Below are 21,023 nucleotides of genomic sequence, written 5' to 3' on the forward strand. Positions count from 1 at the left end.
TTTTAGATATATATATATATATATATATATATAGTGCCTATAATGTTTTGGAATAACACAACTGCCCAATGCCGGCCTGTCCTTCTCTCTGCCAGGGCTTAGGGACGCTTAGCAGGTAGCAAAAGTAGACCAAGTCAGGCCAGCCCCAACTGTAAGCCTCATTCCCTACACTGCTAGGATCAGGCTATTGGCTTTCTCTCAAGCCTCAAGAGAAAAGATCAGCCATGTCTAGCCAGCTGTCTTTCTCTCTCCCTCTCTCTCTTCCTTTTCTCTCTCCCTAGAGGCTTGGCTGTATCTCACTCTCGAGCAACACTCAAAAGCTTTCAATCGACATCACCCTTTCGTTCTGTTTCTCTCTCAGCCAATTCTCTCTTCCCCCATCTCTCCTTCCATACTTCTCCTCTCCATTTAGGAATAATGGCTGCTTGTTCTGAGGACACTAAGGACAGCCTCTCGGTACGATTCTCTTCATGTGTCAGAGGGGGTTTGTGTTAAGACCATTAAAGCCAGTACTGCGACCCCGTTCACCAGTTAGCCACTCGAGATAAATTTTGCTTGCCAATGATAGGTGACCTAGCCTCTAAACATAAAAACCCACTATACAAGTGCATAAAAGCCCACCAGACAGACTGCATCATAGACTGCATTAGCGCCAGGTAGCGTCACAGACCAGTTCACCTTAAGGCCGAAGTCACTCCCCGGACGCCCCTGCTATGTCAACAGCAGCCACTCTAATTTTGTTTGTGAAGCTAACGTAGTTCGCTAGCAGCCATTGTGAGTGAATGGACTGCGTCAGTGAGTGGTAAAATGGACGCACGTCAGTCCTCTCAAACATGCGTAGTCGTAAGTGAAAGGCAGAGCAAACACAAGGCACAAAGGATTCCCTGGTTGACTTGGAGTGTATATGGACCATATTGTAAAGCCATTCACCCAGCAGTAATGATGTACCGGTAACAACCTGCTGCCGAGGATGTTTGCTGACAATAAAATGTGTTGATGTTGGTTTGTTTGTTTGTTTGTTTGTTAGTGTATTTTTCAACATTTCACAGAGCATTAGGAATAACTTAGATGAAATGCTAGCTATAGAATGATACCTTTTTAAGATTGAACAGCAAGAGAAAATCCTTGTGCACATGGCAATTATGGTGTGTGTGTGTGTCCAGGCTAAGGGAGGCAGTAAGGAAGATGGAGGAGAAGCACTTTTCGGAGCACACAGAGGAGCACGTGGAGTTTCTGCCTGTAGAGTGGCGCTCCAAACTGGCACTGGATGGGGGTAAGGTTAATGCTTGTGTGTGTATTGTGTGTCTGTTCTGAGTTGTGTGTTTGTGTATGTGTGGTCTTGTTCTATCCTCGTGTGGACCTAAAGTTCCCACAAGGATAGTAAAACAAGGAAAATTCTCCCTTGTGGGGACATTTCTCACATCCCCATGAGGACAAGGCTATTTTAAGCTTAGGGGTTAGGGTTAAGGGTGAGGAGTTGGGTTTGGATTACGGGTTAGGTTTACGGTTAGGAAAAATTTGGATTTTCAATGGAAATCAATTTTATGTCCCCACGGTGATAGAAAAACAATTGTATATGTTCCATGTGCTGTCCTCTGCCTGTCCTGTCTCATACTCCCTATAATTTCCTAATATGTCTGTGATGCACATAGTATCTATTCTATAACTTTAACTGTTTTAGCCAAGTTAATAGGTGATTTATTGATCTGAATATAATAGCTTAATAAAAATAGAGGGGCTGAACAAAGGCTTTCCCATAAAAAAATACTTAAATATATCTAGATGGTATTGATGGTTGAATTGTGTTTTCCTGCAGATACAGTGGACTCCATCACCCCAGACAAGGTGCGAGGACTGAGAGACCTGCTCAACAGCAGTGCCATGGACATCATGTACTACACCAGCCCCTTGTACAGGGACGAGGTGAGACTGAAACATACACATACACACACACACACACACACACACACACACACACACACACAGTGGGTTTAATCCCTCATCTCACTTGACGAGCTGCCCAGTGACGCGAACCTACCAGATGAGCTAAATGCCTTTTATGCTCGCTTCGAGGCAAGCAACACTGAAACATGCATGAGAGCACCAGCTGTTCCAGACGACTGTGTGATAACGCTCTCCATAGCCGATGTGAGCAAGACCTTTAAACAGGTCAACATTGACAAAGCCGCGGGGCCAGACTGATTACCTGGACGTGTAATCAGTCAGTTTTCCTTCTATACCGGTATTTGAATGTTTGGTTTGTTAACTCTCGGGCTCTCTTGGGGCGGGGGCGACCCTAGCCACTGTCCCACAAGATGAATTTCAGAGCGCAACAAAAATCAAAAATTCAAATTTTCAAAAATACAATATTACTACCATTTGAAAGATAAACACCTCCTTAATCTAACCACGTTTACGATTTTCAAAAGGGTTTTACGGCGAAAGCATAATATATAGAGTATGTTAGGACAGTACATTTACAAGAGTTGTGTGTAATAGTTTTGTCAAGTCAAAGACAGGGTCACCAAAACCATAAAACCAGCTAAAATGATACACTAACCTTTTACAATCTCCATCAGATGACACTCCTAGGACATTATGTTAGACAATGCATGCATTTTTAGTTCTATCAAGTTCATATTTATATACAAAAACAGCGTTTTACTATGGCATTGATGTTGAGGAAATCGTTTCCCTCCAATAACCGGCAGTCAAGTCAGCGTCAGAAATTAAATAATTAAAATTAGAAAACATTGTTAAAATATTATATTGTCATTTAAAGAATTATAGATTTACATCTTTTGAACGCAATCAACTTGCCAGATTTAAAAATAACCTTACTGGGAAATCACACTTTGCAATAATCTGAGCACTGTGCCCAGAAAAATACGCGTTGCGATACAGACTAGACGTCATGTTGGGGAGATCTAAAATCGAAAATACTATGTAAATAATCCATTACCTTTGATTCTCTTCATCAGATGTCACTTCCAGGTATCACAGGTCCATAACGAATGTAGTTTTGTTCAAAAAAGCTCATCATTTATGTCCAAAAATCTCCGTCTCGTTAGCACATGATGTAAGCCAGCCGGACTTCTCGTCATGAACGAGGGGAAAAATATAGTTTACTTCGCTACTTGAGTCATCTCTCTCTATGCCGCTTTCCACACAGACCTAGCCACGCCCCCTGTCATTCAAGGAGCGCATTTGATGTTCCTCAACCAGGAGACACTTGCGTTCAGTCTGCCTGGTCAATGCAGCACATGCAACAATGTTGATGACAACGATGCAGTTGTCACTTTGCTTCTTAATATAAATCTACGAGCGTTCTATAATTACACTATTAGCTTGTGTTTCTTACATCTGCGAACAGCTAGTTTGTCTTTTCTTAGCAAGTTGTTCCTAAATCTTGTTAGCCGCTGATTGTTAGCCGCTAATGCTAAGCGCTAGCTAGCTAGCTAATAAATGTACTGAGTAAGAGCAAGCGTAATTAGATATACAGCCTGATAATACCAGTGATTGTGTAGACCTAAATAAGCATGTTGTTTGTGCAACAGTGTCTTCTAGATTAGAGGTAAACGCAAAGCAAGAATATGTTAGCTACATGAAGTAGCTAAGAGGAAACATTCAATGTAGTCAAAGATTATAGGGTCCCCTAGGAAACACTTATCAACACATTAGTTCCTGTCACAATAACTCCTCCCTGGCTTTTTCATTCGTTGTCATGTCAAACACTATTAAAAGTGTCCACTATTATATTCCAACTATAATTAGAATAGACATTCTATTCCCATGATTCCAAACGTTAACCCAAGTGTTTTGCTCTAAATTGCAAGTCAAATTGCAACATTTGGTTAAAAATATGGCTCAGATTACTTGCCCATGTCGTGCAGCCCTACGTGGCAGTGTGGAAATGATCTCAAATGCAGAAATTTATGAAAATAATGTTTTATTTGGGGGGGAGGGGTGTTGAAGTTGAATTGAACAGGACAGTATAAAACAATCAGAAAGGAGAAAGACCCATTGAAATCACATGTGTTGCCACCCTAGGATCACTCACTACTCATAAAGCAAATGTACAACTTTTATTATTGAAAAACTAAATAACCGTCATACCGTCCAATTTTTTAAAATACCGTGACATAATAGTTTGGCCATATCGCCTAACCTGCCTAAATGATTACCGCCCCGTAGCACTCACGTCGGTAGCCATGAAGTGCTTTGAAAGGCTGGTCAGGGCTCATATCAACACCATCACGCCAGAAACCTTAGACCCACTCCAATTCGCATACCGCCTCAACAGATCCACAGATGACACATTTCAATCGCGCTCCACACTGCCCTTTCCCACTTGGACAAAGGGAACACCTATGTGAGAATGCTGTTCATTGTCTACAGCTCAGTGTTCAACACCATAGTGCCTACAAAGATCATCATTAAGCTAAGGACCCTGGGACTAAACACCTCCCTCTGCAACTGGATCCTGGACTTCCTGACGGGCCTCCCCCAGGTGGCAAGGGTCGGCAACAACACATCTTCCTCGCTGATCCTCAACACGGGGACCCCTCGGGTGCGTGCTTAGTCCCCTCCTGTACTCCCTGTTTACCCACAACTGCGTGGCCAAGCACGACTCCAACACCATCATTAAGTTTGCTGACGACGTAAGTGGTAGGCTTGATCACCAAAAAAGATGAGACAACCTATAGGGTGGAGGTCAGAGAACTGGCAGTGTGGTGCCAGGACAATAACCTCTCCCTCAATGTGAGCAAGACCAAGGTGCTGATCGTGGACTATAGGAAAAGGGGGGCCGAACAGTCCCCCATTAACATCGACGGGACTGAAGTGGAGCAGGTCGCGAGTTTACAGTTCCTTGGTGTCCACATCACCAACAAACTATCACGGTCCAAACACACCAAGACAGTTCTGAAGAGGGCACGACAACACCTTTTCCCACCAGGAGACTGAAAGGTTCTACAGCTGTACCATCAAGAGCATCCTGACCAGTTGCATCACCGCCTGGTATGGCAACTGCTTGGCATCTGACCATAAGGAGCTACAGAGTGTACTGCGACGGTCCAGTACATCACTGGGGCCAAGCTTCCTGACATCCAGGACCTATATACTAGGCGGTATCAGAGGAAGGGCCAAAAAATTGTCAAAGACTCTAGTCACCCAATTCATAGACTGTTCTCTCTGATAAAGCACAGCAAACGGTACCGGAGCGCCAAGTCTAGGACCAAAAGGCTCCTTAACAGCTTCTACCCCCCCAAGCCATAAGACTGCTGAACAACTAATCAAATGGCCACCCGGATTATTTACATTGACCTCCCCCCCCCCTTTTTTGTTTTTACACTGCTGTTACTCGCTGTTTATTATCTATGCAAAGTCACTTTACAAATGACCTCGACTAACCTGTACCCACGGACACTGACTCGGTACAAGTACCCCCTGTATATAGCCTCATTATTCTTATGTAAATGTATTGTTACTTTTTGATTTGTTTTTGAATATTTTGTAAATTTTTTCTTAACTCTATTTCTTGAACTGCATTGTTGGTTAAGGGCTTGTAAGTAAGCATTACATGGTAAGGTTGTACTTGGTGCATGTGACAAATAAAATTAGATTTGAATTGACACTACCCTCCCCTTACCTTCTCTTGATTTCCAGATCACCAAGGGCCTGACGTCAGAGCTGAACCGCCTCTACACCCTGTTCTGCTCCAGGAACCCAGAGTTTGAGGAGAAGGGGGGCAAGGTGTCCATCGTGTCTCACTCCCTGGGCTGCGTGATCACCTTTGACATCATGACAGGCTGGGACCCGGTGAAGTTCTGTCTGCAGGAGCATCAGGAGCTGGAGGAGGAGCTGGACCTGAGATGGGTCTCCTATGAGGAGAGATGCCTGCTGGAGCAGCTGCAGCTCACCAGGAACAGGTAGGCAGGGTGGTGGGTCATGGGAGGAATGGGATGGGTGTCTGTCAGTCCTCTAAACTGTGACAATCTCGACTGTATCTAGAGACAGCTGGGGGGGTGTAGGAAGGCGTGTGGTATGAGTGTTTTGTTAATGGTCTGAATACTACAGGAACAGTATTACTCAAACTCCCCCTTTCCTCAGGTTACGAGAGCTGGAGGATCAGCTTCAAGGCCTGGAGGCCTCCAAACCACTAGCATTCCCTGCTCTTAAATTTAAGGTACACTCTGCTAACTGCTCAAAAGCAATCACCCAGGACACAGAACCCAAGGTGTTAATGGAAGAAAGTAACAAGATGATTAGCAAAGATGTGAAGGAAGGATATGGTGTCTGTTTCTTCCTCTTCCCAAGGTGGAGAACTTCTTCTGTATGGGCTCTCCCCTGGCAGTGTTCCTGGCCCTGAGAGGGATTAGACCAGGGAACAGTGGAGAACAGGACCACATTCTGCCTCGCTCCATCTGCCAGAGGCTCTTCAACATCTTCCACCCCACGGACCCCGTGGTGAGACACAGACCAATGCCCTTCACCAGGGCTATTCTATTAGACTTGGAGGGCTGAAACACCAGGTAGTTGTTTCTACCGGGTAGTTGATTGCATTATAAATCAGTCCCTGATTAGAGTGGAAAAATGTAAAACCAGCCTCAAAGGCCAAATTTGAATAGCCCTGTCCTAACCCTCAGCTCTGTGCCTCTGAGCATTGATCATCTTATGGATGATTATACAGAAGGATTTTTCCTCACCAGAGGATAGACTGGGTGCTAGACTGACTGATTGATTTGTCCCTCCTGCAGGCCTACAGACTGGAGCCCCTCATCCTTAAACATTACAGCAACATTGCACCTGCACAGATACACTGGTAAGAGTTCACAAAGTTCATTAATTTAATTCATTCTCTTGTTGCATATGAACTTCTGAAACTACTACTTACTTTATGGACAGTGACATGTTTTTCTTCACCTAGGTGTAGTGCTATAGACCCCACGCCGTACGATGAGATCCGTCCCACGTTCATCAACCCGCAGAAGGACCCGACGTCGGACACAGAGAGCATCCCCAGCCCCTCCACCTCCCCTGTCCTGGCCAGGAAATACTATGGAGAGTCTATCGCCAGCATGGGCAAGGCCAGCATACTAGGTACATCTGTCAGTCGTCTGGTTGATTCTCTGTATAGAACTTTGTTGCATCAAATCACCATGCATGTTGCATGCACATTAAAATGACCTTAAACGCTTGAATAGGAGTGCCTTCATTACCTGCGCACATGACACAGATTCAGACTCGGGGTGGTCCAAAGCTAGAAGGGAAAGAATCAACTTCATTGTAAGATTACCTCACTCAGCAGGTTCCCATAGATTTTACAGCCAGTCATTTTGTACAGCGGATATTCGTAGACAGCACAACATGTCCTGAGCAGACAAAGCAGGTGGTTCCATTTAAATGTGCTTCAGCATGTACCCAGCCTGTTGTGATGGAGTTGACATCTATTATTGGACTCCCTCTACAGTATTTCCATCACAGACCCACCTGACTGATCATTGGAGATGACACTGGTAACACTGCCATCTTGTGGAGAGAGCATGTAAAGACCAGAGCCGTAGTACTGGGTCTACTTCACTCACCTTTGTTGCACCCTGTGTCTAAAATTAAGCCTTTGCTGTTTTTTCTCCCCCCCCCCCCCCCCCTGTCTTGTCTGTCTAGGAGCGGCCAGTATTGGTAACAGTATAGGGAAGGGAATAGGAGGGATCCTGTTCTCTCGGTTCTCTCGCTCTGCGCCCTCCGGAGTGTCCTGTGCCATCGAGGCCGGGACCCCAGAGGGGGAGGAGCCGAAGAGGACCGGCGATAGCCAATCAGATTATGGCCTGTCGTCCACCTTGTCCCAGTCCCCCCTCCACACTCATAGACCCCTCAGGTTAGTTGAACTACATTTCAACCCCATTGTTTTGTGTACAATTGTTTTGAGTGGAAAACAAATACGGTTTCAGGAATAAATTGTATTGTGATCCATGTAATAAGTGCCCTTTCGTAATATCTCCCACCCCTCCCACCCCTTTCAACCCCCCCTTTCAATTCACATCAATAAGAGTGCTTGACAGTTGCAAGCCACTGTCCATATTAACCGTTAAGTACCCCTTTGAATGTGCAGCAGTTCGGCCTATGACAGTTAGACCTATGCAGTACATAGTAGTTAGTCTAAAATGTATTCTCACAGTGAGTCTCTTTGTTCTACAGTGGAAATGGAGCGCCGCATCGACTTTGAACTCCGTGAGGGCCTTGTGGAGAGCCGCTATTGGTCAGCGGTGACCTCTCATACAGCCTATTGGGTCTCACACGATATTGCGCTCTTCCTACTGACGTTCATATACAAGCAGGCCAACGTGCCGCCACCCACAGACAGTCCTGACCCAGAGTAAACACACAGAGCGACTCCACCATGTCCACACTCACTCATAGCATCTTTATCACCCTTTGTTACTCCATTTTCTCTAACTAGTTTTATACTGACACACTTCTACTAACACACAGACCTCCTTTCGTACCATTTAGGATGGATACACACTCACCCAAGGGTGACACATTGGATTATGGCCCCCTAAGGGGGGCAGCCTGCCTGTCACTGTGATGACCAGTCCCAATGCATGCTCTGTGAAGCATGGGGGCATAGTAGGATCCTCCATCTATCCTTCCAGCCGCCAACGACTATGTCAGAGATTCCATTGCACGCTACCGAAGGGGTCTCCTCTTCCTCTTAAGATCACAGTCTCTGTCTGAAACTGCTGCCCTCCCGGATGTACCAATCTCCAACTCCCCCCCCATGTGTAGCAGGCATGGTTCAGCCATAGTTCAGCCCAACCCAAAGCTCTACTCTCCTCCACAGACTCTCCATGGAGCTGTAGGACGCACAAGCCAGCCTGGACCCCTCAGTAACCTCCCTCATCCACACTGGTCTGTATCTTCTTACCCTGAGTTACGTTTCCATCGACAAGAACCTGGGCTGGATATTGGGACCCTCAAATAATGGAAAGACTTATGAAGGAAGTGAAATTTGTGTAACTTTGTCTCAAAACGTATATTACTGTCTAAGTGAACTCAATGCAACTTTCAAAGGGGTCTAAATCTTATTTCTATAATAGAATGTTAATATATTTCCCTAAGAAAATAATACTAGAGATTGTTTTTCCTTTATTTGTTGTGGAAATGTAAAGAAAGTGGGAGACGAACTTGTCTCGCTGTACTTCGATTTAGTGTTCCTCCTTTTCATTACCATTTGACCATCGAGTGAAGAAGTATCAATTGACAGTAGTGAGCATGCACCTCACACAAAGCTCTGCAAAAAGCCATTTTCATTTTTTTATACAACAAAGTGATTAGATGACGTACAGTTGAAGTCGGAAGTTTAAATACACCTCAGCCAAATACATTTAAACTCAGTTTTTCACAATTCCGGACATTTAATCCTAGTAAGAATTCCCTGTCTTAGGTCAGTTAGGATCACCACTTTATTTTAAGAATGTGAAATGTCAGAATAATAGTAGAGTGATTTTATTTCAGCTTTTATTTCTTTCATCACATTCCCAGTGGGTCAGAAGTTTACATACACTCAATTAGTGTTTGGTAGCATTGCCTTTAAATTGTTTAACGTGGGTCAAACGTTTTGGGTAGCCTTCCACAAGCTTTCCACAATAATTTGGGTGATTTTTGACCCATTCCTCCTGACAGATCTGGCGTAACTGAGTCAGGTTTGTAGGCCTCCTTGTTTGCAGACGTTTTTTCAGTTCTGCCCACAGATTTTCGATAGGATGGAGGTCAGGGCTTTGTGATGGCCACTCCAATACCTTGACTTTGTTGTCCTTAAGCCATTTTGCCACAACTTTGGAAGTATGCTTGGGGTCATTGTCCATTTGGAAGACCAATTTGCAACCAAGCTTTAACTTCCTGACTGATGTCTTGAGATGTTGCTTCAATATAGCCACATAATTTTCCTCTCATGATGACATCTGTTTTGTGAGGTGCACCAGTCCCTCCTGCAGCAAAGCACCCCCACAACATGATGCTGCCACCCCCGTGCTTAACGGTTGGGATGGTGTTCTTCGGCTTGCAAGCCTGGCTGTTTTTCCTCCAAACATAATGATGGTCATTATGGCCAAACAGTTCTATTTTTGTTTCATCAGACCAGAGGACATTTCTCCAAAAAGTATGATCTTTGTCCCCATGTGCAGTTGCAAACCGTAGTCTGGCTTTTTTTTATGGCGGTTTTGGAGTAGTGGCTTCTTCCTTGCTGTGCGGCCTTTCAGGTTATGTCGATAGAAGACTTGTTTTACTGTGGATATAGATACTTTTGTACCTGTTCCCTCCAGCATCTTCACAAGGTCCTTTGCTGTTGTTCTGGGATTGATTGGCACTTTTTGCACCAAAGTACATTCATCTATAGAAGACAGAATGCGTCTCCTTCCTGAGCGGTATGACAACTGCGTGGTCCCATGGTGTTTATACTTGTGTACTATTGTTTGTGCAGATGAATGTGGTACTTTCAGACATTTGGAAATTGCTCCCAAGGATGAACCAGACTTGTGGAGGTCTACAATTTTTTTTCTGAGGTCTTGGCTGGTTTCTTTTGATGTCAAGCAAAGAGGCACAATGTTTGAAGGTAAGCCTTGAAATGCATCCACAGGTACACCTCCAATTGACTCAAATTATGTCTATTAGCCTTTCATAAGCTTCTAAAGCCATGACATAATTTTCTGGAATTTCCCGAGCTGTTTAAAGGCACAGTCAACTTAGTGTATGTAAACTTCTGACCCACTGGAATTGTGATACAGTGAATTATAAGTGAAATAATCTGTCTGTAAACAATTATTGGAAAAATGACTTGTCATGCGCAAAGTAGATGTCCTAACCGACTTACCAAAACTATAGTTTGTTAACAAGAAATTTGTGGAGTGGTTGAAAACGAGTTTTAATGACTCCAACCTAAGTGTTTGTAAACTTCTGACTTCCAACTGTAGAACAGCATTACCTTATGTTTTTGGTTTTAGTAACTGAATGGTGCTGTGTGGCAAACTGTTTTCTTTGAGGTACATTTGAACATCTCATCTTTGGCTCCAGGGAGTGAGTGACACTGGTTTGACTTTCACTTGATGTTCAGATGACATTCACACAATGTCAGCAGGACATTCAAGTGACATAGACATCCGTCCATGTTAAAGTCAAGCTTGGTGAGTGTCATTTTGCATGTAGCCAGCCTTGACTAGTAACTTACATTATTGTCATTAAATGTAATTTAGTTTCTCTTTTAGTTACCGAGAAGCAAAATTAGGTCCCTGTATGGAGCTCTGAAATGTACCCTCCATTTTATGTTACAGAGCAACTTTTCAATCTAACCAAAACACAGGTGAAATCAGTTCTGTTCAGATGGATAGTCTGAAGTCTAATTTTCTCCTAATATATGCAATTCAAGTGTCCAAGAGAGATCATGTCAATGCTTAATCCAGGCTGTATCACAACCGGCCGTGATTGGGAGTCCCATAGGGCGGCACACAATTGGCCCAGCGTCGTCTGGGTTTGGCCGGTGTAGGCTGTCATTGTAAATAAGAATTTGTTCTTAACTGACTTGCCTAGTTAATTTTGTGGTTGGAAGGAGGAGCTGTCACTCACAGGTTTGAGCCAGTAGAAACTCTCCTAAGAAACCTTAAAGGTTATAAACAGGAAGTGACCTTCAGGCACTAAAATATTTACATTGATTCCCTAATCAATAAAATGAAAAGAGGATGTATATATTTTTTATCCAATTTATTTTTAATGATCATTTTCAAATGCATAGTAGTGTTAACATAGATCCCTTAAAGGTCCAATGCAGCAATTTCTCAATATCAAATAATTTTGGGGTAAAAATGAAGTATGTTACTATGAATTAAAAAGGTCATATAGAAGAAAATAGCTTCTTGGCAAAGAGCAATTTCTCAACAAGAATTTGTCAAGGACTGTCTGTGAGTGGTATTAGTGGGCAGGGGAAACTGAAAACGATCTCTTATTGGCAGAGAAGTTTGGAACTCTCTTTTTTTATTGGACTATTAACTAATTTACCGCCTGGTGATGTCACCAGGTAAGCCAAAACTTCATCCAACCAAAACAGGCAGGCAGTCTTTTCAAACGGCTGTTACACTAAACGGGCATTATCATCGTTTTGAAAATGTTCTACCTCATAGTGTGGAAATGTGTATATAAAACACAGGAAAATGACATTTTTGACTGCACTGGGCCTTTAAGGGAACAGGGAATCCAGCAGGTGGCCAAATATTACTAAGTTATTTTATGTCTGTTTTACTCTTAATGGCTAAGCCAGTATGAGCAGAGCATGTTGAAATACAAGGGCATTTTCCCTCTACGAAAGGGCTTCAGGTTAGTTATTCAGCTTTAGTCACTTTTTCCAAGAACAATATGCAAAACTAAACAAGCTCAGTAGATTTGTTTATGGCTCAGAAAGAGAAACATGATGCCTGAATCACTTTGCATCCCATCTGGTCATTTTAAATGTAAATGTGTCTCATCTGGCTTATTGCAGTGTTGCCAACAGATGTTTGAAATCCTAAAGCTGCATTCAAATGGTCTGGCACTGGCTGCTCATTATCTAAAAAAAAAACACATGGCATGTTTTTAAATAAACCGTTTTTTACAATTATAGAGATGCGGGATGATGAAATGGAACTAACCTCAAATTAAGTTGTGTGTTTGTGTGTGCTGCTCACTGCACATTGTAATTGTAGCGTTCCCTGTATGTCCTATGCTTTGTTATCCGAATAACAGAGTCAAATTAATTGTCTAATAATATGTATGGCACAAACTCTTGCTAACTGTTCCAGAGCTAAGGGCTGTGGTCTAGTAATCCACACAATGGATTTTTTTTTTTTTTTTTTTTGAATGTGCTCATTTGGGATCATTGTGGAAGAGTGATGTGCATGTTAGTGGGGCCTATTTTGTGAGTCAAATCAAGTGGACTTGGACCAGACTGCCTTGTAGAGGACCAGAGAACAACTCTTGAGATGTCATGGGCAGTAAGGGAAAATGACTTGGAGTTGTTCAGAATGAATGTTGATGGTGGATACACATTCTCAATGGCTATAAATTGCACAGGACTGCTTTAGACATGGCTCTTATTGCTTTTGTGTGTTTCTGTTAAATGTCTAAGTTGTTTCCACATCGGGCAGTCATGCAACTAATTCTCTCTTATGAAGGGTTTGAACACTCCCCAACATGTTGTTTTAAGTATACTGGTCAAGGACAGTTTAACTGATGTCTCTGCATGCTAAAATGATACCGGCTGGGTATGGGGTTTAGGATGATGGTTGGAGGGGACTATCATAATTGTGGTTGGTTAAAGTTCTGATACATCAGGCCAGCTATCACAAGGTGAACCTCATTCAGAAACAGGCAAGCACCGAATGTCAACTGTGTTCGGAAATATATTGTCTGAAGAAATGAGTTTAAATAGTTTGCTGTGCACGTAGTTTTTTTGTTCTGTTTTGATAATGGTCTTGGGACTCTCTTGTCAGAGAGGTTTCACAAACCTCAGGGATATGTCTGTTATATTGTCTGACCATTCATCTCAGCTCTGAGCAGTTAATGAAGCCACAGGGAAGTCAAAGTACAGTAGCTAGCTGGTCTATCTCAGTGTCGCCCACCATTTGAGAGCTTTGGTTCACCTTTGAACCCTAAGGGCATCAAACCAGTTGTGTTCAGTAGGGCACACTGTAGAATACAGTATGTTTTGCAATGGAATATAGACATCAGTGTTCTTATTAGTTAAGTTCTTGTAGTACCGCCTTTGTTTTCCGTAACAGGAAAACAATGTCCACCTAATTATATGCCCCAGAGCTCTCGCCTTTCAGATTATGTCCACAAAATCAGAAGTACCATCTTGGAATGTCTGCATTGTCTGAGTCGACTGTATGAGCTAAACCTTTTTCAGCAAGACTGTTACTTTGACTTTGAAAGGGTTTCTGCTGGAAAAGTGACTGTCCCTAGAGCTGTGCAATAACCCACCATGCCTGTAATCGATTCAAACTGCCATCCAAAACATTTTATTTTATTAAAATATTTTTCTTATTTTATTCTGTACTCTCCCATCTGCTGCTTTTTTAAAGTTGTTCTGTCATTTCCCAATGATATCTGAGAGGAAGGTCTGTACAGACCTCTGGTCTGAACTGTCTTGTCTGTCTGTATGAGAAGTGCTAAAATGTGTGGGAGGGAGGTCTGGGACGAGGCTGAGGGAGGAAGATATTGTCAAAATATTAAGCAGGAACGATTCGCTAGTTTCCAGGTTCTGTTGGAGCACTATACTGCTATTTGTTTTCTTTGAACCTTAGATCAAATTCTTTCCTCTGCACTGCAGACTTTCCAGCCACACCACAATAGCTGATTGATAGTTTATGAATAGAGCTGTGTGTGATTGAAGATATTGGGTAACACTTTTTATGTGTCTAGATTGGTACAGTAGTTGAATCCAAGTGCACTTAAACAATATCTGTAATGCAGAGTTGGGATTAGTTAAAAGTTAAGTGAATGCAACAAACACTGGACTGCAATACCCATGGTTCTAGCTTTGGCCACAAGATGGCAAACCTCCCCATAAGTTACTCTAAATCAATGGCTCCCATTGAGCATCTGGTCATCGGAGACCTCTCCAAGTCCATTTCCTCTCCACTAACAATGAGGCAAGAATTAGCGTGAGACAGTTACTGATCAGCCCTGCGTTGGTCTGTATATCTGAGCTATTACAAAGGATTGATAGAGGGATGTACTTGAGCGACCCTTCATTTAGTTTGTCCAGTACTAACTCCTAGTTAAATCACATGCAAATACTTTGGCAGTGAATATTAAAAGACTGTCTGTACACCATGCTATATCGCTGTAATCTAGCTGTATGCTTATGTCTATATCTAGGACTGTTTGCCGGGATTGTATCATTTAAGTACAAAGTTACACATTTCCATTGGACACTGCCATATCCACTTGATTACAGACACTGTTGTGAACTTCATTAGAGGATACAGTACAAGTTCCACATCAGTAATTGACTGTCTGGAATTGATTGAGGTTATTTTAGTGACGGGTCGTTCCTGAATTGCTGTGGCATTTGGGCATGGCATTTTGGAAAAATGTAACTTTTTTTCTGTATTTGTATTTAAATGTATTTGGGTTCGTCTTCCTGTCTAAATCAACTAATATGGCAGCTTAATGACTTTAAAAAATGTTTACCATTATGATAGCATTGTGCCACCAGTAGGAGTAGTAACACTGATTATGGTAACACCAATGAGACATTTTAGGTATCTCTAACTTGTCACTACTACATCACTACTGGGACAAGCCACTATGCATACACTAAGTACTTTAAAAATGCATAAATATAAAGTTTTGCAGTATAAAGGTTGTGTGTTATAGCCTAGTGGTTAGAGCGTTGGGCCAGTAACCGAAAGGTTGCTGGATCGAGTCCCCGAGCTGACAAGGTAAAAATCTGTCGTTCTGCCCCTGAACAAGGCAGTTAACCCACTGTTCCCCGGTAGGCTGTCATTGTAAATAAGAATTTGTTCTCAACTGACTTGCCTAGTTAAATAAAGGTTAAATAAAAATGTCATGGTTGTACCTTTGATACACGTTTTTGTGTATATTCAACTGTTTTAACTATTAGTCATTTGAAAGGGTTTTTCATGTTTACAAAAGCAAGGGACGTAAATGCCACCACAATTCAAGACCGACACTAGACCAGTGTTGTGTGAAAGTCGGACACCGTACAGAGAAACCTGACGCAGACAGTACAGTTAGTATAAGAGAGTACTATCTCCTGCTCTGCAGCACCAGTCCCCACTCCTGGCTGCGCTGCATCTGATTCCAAATGTTTACCCGGCAATTAAACAGAGCCTATAAAAGGCAATGGGTTGGCTGCCAGACTCTGACTAGGGGGTTCAGAGCAGCAGGAGAGAGGTTATAAATCGCTTTGATGCAGACCATAGTCTGAGGCCCAAATTCCTTTGCAGGAGCTAGTAAGAGCAGAACACTAGAGGAGAGCCAGAAACCCTGATGATTCATGCCTTGCCGCTGACCACTTGGAGCAGGAGTGCATGCTGCTGTGCAGATGAGCAGATGCAATGGGGAAAAAAAGGATACCAACTCAATCTTTGCCAAACTAGCCATTTGTGTGTCTATGGCTTTGAATGCACATCAACAAGTAGTTTGGCTAAATATGTCATTCTCTAGAGTGGTGGAGTCAGTGTGTGGATAGAAAAACACAGAAATTCCACACATTGATATGAGGTTTATAATGACTAATAGCTAGGTATCCATACAGACTCAACAGGGTTTTATTTCAATAGGGGGTTGGTTCTTCTGCCCTTCAATCGTCCATTACTCGTGCCTGTTAATCTTCTCATCATTTAGGCTAAAGACTCAAACTGTAGGCCCACAGTGTACAATCCACTCATGTTGGTCTTGGAATGATGTATCAGAAATGAAAATACAGGGGTGAGAATTTCTCTTTTTATTTGATTTAGCTATGCTTCAAGAATAATAATGAACAGAAAATGTCAGTCTGATAAGAGGAGAGGGTAGAACATAATTTCAGGAAAACAAATACAATGCCTGTTATTATGATAAACAGCTTACATGTGTTTTAAAACCTCTTAAATGTACATTCCACATATTTGGGGACCCTATTAGATAATTTTTTTCCCATTCAATTCATTCTGGTATGAGAACGGTAGCCCCCATCTGCAAAAGCAGGGTGTCTGCGGAAAGCTGAGTATCTTGGCTATTGATCGGTGCCTTCAAATCTTTGTTGTGACTTACTACCATATATGGGCAAACAAATTTATAAGGGCAGGCTGAGCCGGTGACCTCATTTCAAGATGATTGCTACCTACATTTCGGTTTTCGTTGTGAAGCATAAACGAAATAAACACTGAATACGTTGATGCTCACCGAAAGCCGAGACTCCACAGATCATGAGGATATCTTATTTGTCTGCCTGTGACCTACTGTTATTGATCACCAGCCCCCAGAGTAAAAATATTTATTTTATGCTACGTTTTCCACAAACATCTTACAAGGTACAGTAAACTTTGATTTAGTCTGTGTTTGAGCTATAGCTACAGGGGAGGTATCAAATTAATCCTGAGGCCGGTAGGAACAGATCTAGCCTATTACCAATGTTATTGGTGTATGACTTAGTGGCAACATCGAATATCCACCGAGTGACTATATATCTTTGCGCATCAAAAATATGATGTTGCCCGCTTATGCGCTGTAGGCATCAATTCCACGGAAGTGGCTACTTTGGCACCTTGACAGTATTGTAGTCAATGAGATATGCTTTCCAGGGCTATGCAGTTGACCTGGGTGGGACAAAGCAAGGTCTAGAACCTTTTAACATCCAGTGTGCAAAAAAAGTGGGCCAAGCTGGGGCCAGTTGTACTGTTAGAGGTGCCAGTTACATTAGACGTTATTGTTGTCATATCGTTTTCTTCACTGCATTACCAGGCAAAAGACCATGTTCATAATCATCATCGTTGCCACTGTCTAATAACGGATGTAAATAAGAAGGATAGCAAAAATGTGCCACAAGGGGGTCCAAAATTGTTGTCACTGGGGCACTGGCCCCCCCTGCTACCCCCCCAGAACCGCTAGTGCACTTGACACCACTTACTAAAACAGCTGCCAATTTCTTGTTGTAGGTCTATCATTCAAAAAAAAAAACTGATATTGTTCACGTTGTGGAAGCCATCTGATGTGTTTCCAGCTCTAGTCAAAAATAATTCACTTATAGCTTGTCAATGAAAGATGACTTTCAAAATAAAATTAAAAAAAGGTTATTTTTGTGTGTGCTTGATCTTGTGTATTCTGAGCTATGTAACTCCTATCTTCTGATCCTTTCCTCATAGTCTCCCAGATGTCTTCTTTCCAAATGTTTGCATGTCACAATCATGTAGTTACACATGAATAGCAGTTACTTTTGGGTATGCCTATTTAGGCGGAAATCTACATTTTGCCATTACATTTAATGAATTGAAATGAATGAGCAGTAGCTAGGCCTATCCAAATCTTATTTCAGTCACTGGACACTTTGTAGCATATTTACAGTGAGAGCGACATAGTGCAACATTGTATTTTAGACCAGTGGGCTCCGTCTCTGGATTTGATAGTTGGATAGGACTTTAAAACGTGTTTTCTAAATGAGTAATTGTGTGCAATTCTGTAGGCCCCATAGCGGTCACCGGATGTACCACCGTAAGCTCCGTACTATTTCCATAAAAGGTATGCAGCAGCGGATATGCCCTTGTTATTCCCTACCAAACTGTTGACATTTCCTCAAATGAGTGAAAGCATGGAATAAAACGACAATATCATATTTTAAATTTTCCCAATGTATTTCTAAGTAAGAGTGCGTATTTGGGGACATAATTGAAACTCCAAGCCTAGTGGCAAGAAAATACCAGCGAAAAAAAGGACCCGATCGTAATAAAAATGATAAATTACATTGTGCGTAATTTCCCGCGTCACATTATAACATTCCCCTTCCAATGACCGATAAAGAAAGTATAGTAGGAGCAGGGGGAATAACCGGTCGGGTAGTGCTATCCGGATTCCTTGGAATATCCCTACCCTAACCTTAACTCCTACCCTTAACATTTTATATTTATACTTCAGTTGGATAGGGACTCCCCAATGATCCCAGATAGCACTGATCGTGCTGGGAGAGAGGCCCTGCTGCACTATTTGAAAGGAAAAGACGGATTGGAGCTGGAGTAATGAGTGACGTTATCTGGTGGAAAGAGGGAGGGCGAAAAAGAGACGGCTGGACTCCATTAGCTGAAGCCTGAGGAGACCCTTTGGGATACTTCACTTGGACGAGTTCTTTGGGATTTTCTCTTTGAACAGACCTAGATACATGATTTAGAAGAAAAAAAACGTGTTGACTATCGAAACCTCGGAAGTTTTAGTGGCTTTTTGGATTTGGGTTGGTGTATTTGAGAAGGTGAGTGGACACAAACTGATTTAAATGTTCGTCCTCCCAGCTCGCAATAAATGTAGCCTAGTCAGTATTTTGCGCACTCTGCTGCTAGGAATTGAGTTTTGTACGCCTACTGCGCATTAAAAGACTGGTTATATCTGGTAAACAAATTATGATTCGGGTGTTTAACTTCATTTTACTTCATGAAACTTAATTTAGCTAATTTATGGGCATGTTTTACTGGTTGACCAGATTTAGTGTGCTCATGACTTCTTGCATGGGGCTGCTTACGTAATCAACTTCATATTTTGAATGGCTCTCTTTACCGTTAGAAAAAGCAGGTGAACACACAAATGAGAAGTCTTATTGTTCAGCTTGCCATAACTAGGCCTGTAGCCTACCCTTTGTTCTCATTTGGTTATTGAATAATTGACTGCGTCCTCTGTTACATCCAAACAAGTATAGTGATATCACAAGCATTCTTCAAATGGCCTATAAGATAACTTATACATTTGACTTAGATTCAAGGAAACACACTGTTGAAGTTATGGAAGCGCAACATCTTCCCAAATCGAAACACTAACACTGATCGGCTATGGTGGTGAGGGTCCTGTGCGTCCTCAAGTCATTTTCAGCCTGCATATGACAAACTAAATGAATGTAGCCTATGGCACGAACTATTTGGATACATCCGTTGATGTATCCAAGGGTAACAGGTTTACATTTTTCCTACCAGTTGAATGGAACAATGTTTATTATTAGGCAATTTTTCCTAATTGTTGTGATTTGTGGCAGGATGGCGCTGGACGGTATACGGATGCCCGATGGCTGCTATGCCGACGGGACGTGGGAACTGAAGATGCACGTGACAGACCTCCACAGGGATGTGTCTTTGAGGGTCACTGGCGAGATCCACGTTGGTGGGGTCATGCTCAAACTCGCGGAGAAACTCGGTGAGAGATGTTTAATGGTGTCACACTCCTTTTAGTACAGATCTGCTGAAAGAAATGTGCCTACATGTTCTGTTTTTATGTCCCATATCATTCAAACCTTTGGAATATAAATAATGTTTTGGCCATTTTGATTTATGTCACTGGTTTTATTTCCCCACATTGATTTATGCTTCTATTCAGAAGGACATTTTCGTCTACATTTGTTTTCCTTCTGTGGTTGACCAAGGGGGAGGAAGGCCATAGTTGGTCATGAGGCAATGTTCTTTAGCCCCTATCCCCTTTACCTCCCATCTGCAGATGGGTTCTCTATGGCAGTTACCTTGTCATATTTCTGGAGCAGTAAATTCCTTTCTTTGCAACATTGTTACTCAACTGACCACTGGAATGCCAGTTCATGTAAACACCATTAACAGATAATAGCAACTTGTAACCAGTGAGCGACATGTATAAAAGATGCAGGCTACTGTATTGGCTTAAGTGGGAATTCAGAATCTATCTAGCCAGTAATGTTTTATATGGACACACTATAACTTCTCAAATATTCTAGCACATGAGAAGCAGCATCAAGTGAACCACTTCCAATGGAATTATGCTGCCATGTCACAAGTTCCTGAGTGAGAGAGACTGAATGGAGAGTGGGGATAAAAGCTCTCTATGAGGCTCTGGGACACTGACTTGTTTCATGGTGGAAAAAGGTCATGGTGGCAGTGCAGTTTGGGTCTGGACAGCATGTCGAATACGCCCGAATACCCAACTTTCCTCCATAGCACAACGTTTTATACCCTGGCCTGCCCATTTCCCTGTTTTAGCCCTCCTGTTAAAGCTCAGGATAATTGGGGCCGTTGTTCCCTGTGGTCGTCTGCTGCATTTAAACCAGGCTCATAAGCTTCATTGCTGCTGCACCATGTGGGAAGACATGAATGTGTGTGGTTGTATGAAGCTGTGCATGCAATCCTCACTCTTCTGAAGGCCTGGATTCTTTGTTACAGGACAAGGGTGTGTGTGTTTGAAGGGGGTTGTCCAACTTGTTGAAATATTGAACTCATTCACTGCTCTTATTAGTCAATAAGTTGTGTGTTCATGGTACTTTTCTCAGTCTGCAG

General features: G+C 42.5%; 2 protein-coding genes across 8 annotated transcripts in view; both read left to right on the forward strand.

The window, feature by feature from the left end:
• ddhd1a (DDHD domain containing 1a) overlaps nt 1–9,505 on the forward strand; it is a 40,137-nt gene extending 30,632 nt beyond the window's left edge. The window contains exons 6-14 of one of the 2 annotated variants that reach the window (XM_014193950.2): nt 1,164–1,273; nt 1,817–1,923; nt 5,668–5,930; nt 6,112–6,187; nt 6,319–6,468; nt 6,759–6,823; nt 6,929–7,101; nt 7,666–7,876; nt 8,197–9,505. In XM_014193950.2, coding sequence (XP_014049425.2) covers nt 1,164–1,273; nt 1,817–1,923; nt 5,668–5,930; nt 6,112–6,187; nt 6,319–6,468; nt 6,759–6,823; nt 6,929–7,101; nt 7,666–7,876; nt 8,197–8,224 — 1,183 coding nt within the window. In that variant the 3' untranslated portion in view covers nt 8,225–9,505. The remainder of the gene's footprint in view (nt 1–1,163; nt 1,274–1,816; nt 1,924–5,667; nt 5,931–6,111; nt 6,188–6,318; nt 6,469–6,758; nt 6,824–6,928; nt 7,102–7,665; nt 7,877–8,196) is intronic. The other variant, XM_014193958.2, reaches the window with a different exon arrangement.
• A 9,163-nt stretch (nt 9,506–18,668) lies between these two features.
• Nucleotides 18,669–21,023, forward strand: part of LOC106601584 (fermitin family homolog 2) — a 98,697-nt gene continuing 96,342 nt past the window's right edge. Inside the window, exons 1-2 of one of the 6 annotated variants that reach the window (XM_014193898.2) lie at nt 18,669–18,991; nt 19,763–19,920. In XM_014193898.2, coding sequence (XP_014049373.1) covers nt 19,764–19,920 — 157 coding nt within the window. In that variant the 5' untranslated portion in view covers nt 18,669–18,991; nt 19,763. The remainder of the gene's footprint in view (nt 18,992–19,762; nt 19,921–21,023) is intronic. The other 5 variants (XM_014193904.2, XM_014193923.2, XM_014193913.2 and 2 more) reach the window with 5 other exon arrangements.

Source organism: Salmo salar, chromosome ssa01, assembly GCF_905237065.1.
Source record: "Salmo salar chromosome ssa01, Ssal_v3.1, whole genome shotgun sequence".
Classification (NCBI taxonomy): Eukaryota; Metazoa; Chordata; class Actinopteri; order Salmoniformes; family Salmonidae; genus Salmo; species Salmo salar.